This window comes from Xyrauchen texanus, unplaced genomic scaffold, assembly GCF_025860055.1.
Source record: "Xyrauchen texanus isolate HMW12.3.18 unplaced genomic scaffold, RBS_HiC_50CHRs HiC_scaffold_1193, whole genome shotgun sequence".
Classification (NCBI taxonomy): domain Eukaryota; kingdom Metazoa; phylum Chordata; class Actinopteri; order Cypriniformes; family Catostomidae; genus Xyrauchen; species Xyrauchen texanus.
In genome coordinates this window covers 1-3,137 of record NW_026265535.1, presented here as the reverse complement: position 1 = coordinate 3,137, position 3,137 = coordinate 1, and the positions used below count along the sequence as shown (strand labels likewise).

The 3,137-nt window shown below is 34.1% G+C and overlaps 1 protein-coding gene across 1 annotated transcript; it reads left to right on the top strand.

Annotated features, from left to right (window-relative positions):
• The first annotated feature begins 298 nt into the window (after positions 1–298).
• LOC127641619 (interferon a3-like) lies at positions 299–2,662 on the top strand. The gene is made up of 5 exons (XM_052124592.1): positions 299–650; positions 918–986; positions 1,197–1,352; positions 1,488–1,580; positions 2,151–2,662. Exons 1-5 carry the CDS (start codon positions 507–509, stop codon positions 2,253–2,255), a joined length of 567 nt encoding a protein of 188 aa, XP_051980552.1. The 5' UTR covers positions 299–506; the 3' UTR covers positions 2,256–2,662.
• Positions 2,663–3,137: the final 475 nt, after the last annotated feature.

Here is a 3,137-nt window from a genome sequence, read left to right as displayed (position 1 = left end):
CCGCTGCCAAATCTGCTGTGAACACGAACGAGTTTCCCCTTCTTCAGCGACCTTGAAATACTTTGGAATCAGGTAGGTCTTCTTGACCTGTGGGATTACTTTGACCTATATGTAAGTTTATGTTGCCGTTAGCGTGGGAAAATCGTTGCATTAACCAGGACTGACTGTGTCTGTATTGAACTGCGGTCTTGTAAACTAAAGTGAATTAAAGAGCTCTAAAACTAAATTTTCTAAAAGTACTTTTGATCAATTTTAAAATGCAAGTACATTTAAAAGTTCATAGATAAGAGAAGTTATTTCTTATGGTATTCGCTATACTCTCTCTTAAGAAAGTAGAAAGTGAAAGTAAAAACGTATGAAAAGACTGTACGGGGAATTCTTCTCTTGTATCAACTAGCCATAGCCTAGCCTCCTTCGTTTTCCCTTTCCATACTCTCGAATATATCCGACTCACTCCACCATGGAGATGAAATATTCTCTTGAGCGACAACGTAGAAAGCTATTGCATGTGTGCAATGATGAAACAATCCCAAATGTGGACGTACATGTTTGTTATATTTTTTACTCTGCAGAGTCAATGCAATGCCTGCGAGTGGCTCGGCCGGTACAAGATGATAAGCTCGGAGTCTCTGACCCTGCTTTCCCAAATGGTGAGTAACTTACAATTGACAGCACTGATTTATTTATATTTTAATAGCAATTTATTGTTCAAGTCTTACCAAGACTGGCTAAATGTGATTTTATTGGTTTTATTTTATTGGTTAGGACTATTTTAAATGATTTGAAATAGGATACAGTGCAGGGTCTTTTTCCTATCGGATGCACTTGACATTAAAACTGCAATGGAAGACATACAGTATGAGATATACTGTTTGTGACATATCAGAAATTACATTTTTACTCTGTCTGTCTTATAGGGTGCAGAACATCCTGTAGGAAATGTGCGATTTCCCGGGGCCCTGTACAAATTGATTGGCAAGGCTAAGGTAAGAAGAATATACTGTAAAGTATCAAATTTATCCAAAAATGTAAAATGTTCAGTATGACAACTGCTATTTTATTACATGTGAAATGCGAATAATCAGGAGTTAAAAATCCTTTATTTGTTTAGAAAGCTTGACTATTTATACATCATGTCACTGTTTACAATCTGTAAGGACCATTTATGTCATGTTTAACACTATGTGCCCTGACAGGTGGAAGACCAGGTGAGGTTTCTTGCCTTGACCTTTGGCCATATCATCCACCTCATGGATGACAGAGAGCACATGAATTCAGTGAAATGGAACCACAAGACCATTGATAATTTTCTAAGTGTCCTGCACAGGCAGTCATCTGAACTAAAAGAATGTGTAAGTCTTGAGTAAAAGTATTACTACATAAATACCTAAAATCACTGCAGCTGGTCTAAAGGCATTATAGTGTCCTGCATGTGTGCATAAAACAGCTAAACTTACGAGCTTGTTACATGTTTGCATTTTGTTTAGGTGTCTCAATACCATAAATCATCACACAAAGAGTCTTACGAGATAAGAATAAACAGGCACTTCAGGGATTTAATGAAAATTCTAAAGAAAAAGGTAAGTTCTCATTTGATTGCTTAATATCACTATAATATGTGAAGTCATTGGCTGTAATTTGGATACCAAAGCTGAAGATATAAATAAGCATCTTAAGACAAATCTTGAAACTTCTTAAGTTCCTAAGACTTTTGCCCAATTCTGAAAATACAATATTAATGTAAAGCCAGAGGAGGACTGGCTCCCCCAGCTGAGTCTGGCTCCTCTTTCAATGCTTTTCTCTCTCTCTCTCTCTCTCTCTCTCTCTCTCTCTCTCTCTCTCTCTCTCTCTCTCTCTCTCTCCCTCGCCCTTTTGTATGACCCTAGTGGTTTACCCCAGTCATTCCAGTCATTGCCAAGCACATTGCCAAAACTTTTCACATAATTTCATGATTGTCCGCCACAGGCTTTTGACTTCTCTTGATAAAAAACATAACAGTTTATTATGTTTTTTATAGGATTATTGTATTTACTCTTCTGTTATGTGAATGCTACTTTGTAAAAACAAATATCAATGATGGAAAATGTCTTCAACATAAAAAGGAAAGTCATTTTGTCCTCAAGTAGAGTTGTTTCTCTTGTGTTTTTAAGGAATACAGTGCTCAGGGATGGGAACAGATCCGGAGAGCTGTGAGAAGTCACCTTAATAGGATGGACATCATTGCAAGCCATTTAAAGACCCTGCTGAGATATTAAAAGACAGAACTGGCGACAGGAGGAAAGAACCGCTTGACTTTGTGACAAACAAAAACTTGATGGTGTTTATATAATGATCTCACTTTTGTATTTAATTTCAATGAATGTAGCACTAATTTGTGCAGAATTGTAACAAAGTTTACCTTATGTGTTCTTTATGAAAACTTGAAAAAATCAGATCTGGTTATATTTCTCACACATATCTGACCAATTAACAAACTGAAACTTATTTATTTTGTGTTTTGATGAGTGTTGTTCTTTGTGCAACACTCAGATGAAGTTATTATCTTGTTCACTTCTTTTTGAAGAAAAAGCGCTGCACTTTGGATAAAGTATTCATTCAGTTTCATCCAGTCAGCAATTCAGCAAAATATATGATTATCAGGTATTTTAGATATTTTATTTAGGTCCACATATTTATTATTTTTTATTGATCTGTGTTATTTAAATGTGTTTATTTATTTATTTGCTGTAAAAGTTCTAAAATGAAAAATGTTTTATACTATTTATAAGATGAAGAAATAAATATTATTTATTTAAACTTTATTATTTTTGCTTTTCTCAATGATTTCTTTCAGCTAAAACGTGTTGCTTCTATATAGTTTACTATACCAGACCACCGACTACAAACTCAGACGCTTAATGCCCATTTTAATATCACACTTTGTAGTTTCCTTTTTACTGTTTGGATGAAAAATGACGCAGGTCCATCTCTATATTGGACAGGGGCTCAAAAATGGTGTTTGTATATATGTGTATATATATATATATATATATATATATATATATATATATATATATATATATATATATATATATACATACATACATACAGTATATTAGGCTATTAATACATGAACTTAAAAAAACGTATTTGAATTA

Bases quoted from the DNA above. Each gene is read 5' to 3' on its own strand.
- LOC127641619 (XM_052124592.1), top strand. From the start codon at position 507: ATGTGTGCAATGATGAAACAATCCCAAATGTGGACGTACATGTTTGTT. The intron at 651-917 runs GTGAGTAACTTA...TCTGTCTTATAG, and splicing joins TGACCCTGCTTTCCCAAATG to GGTGCAGAACATCCTGTAGG. The intron at 987-1,196 runs GTAAGAAGAATA...GTGCCCTGACAG, and splicing joins AATTGATTGGCAAGGCTAAG to GTGGAAGACCAGGTGAGGTT.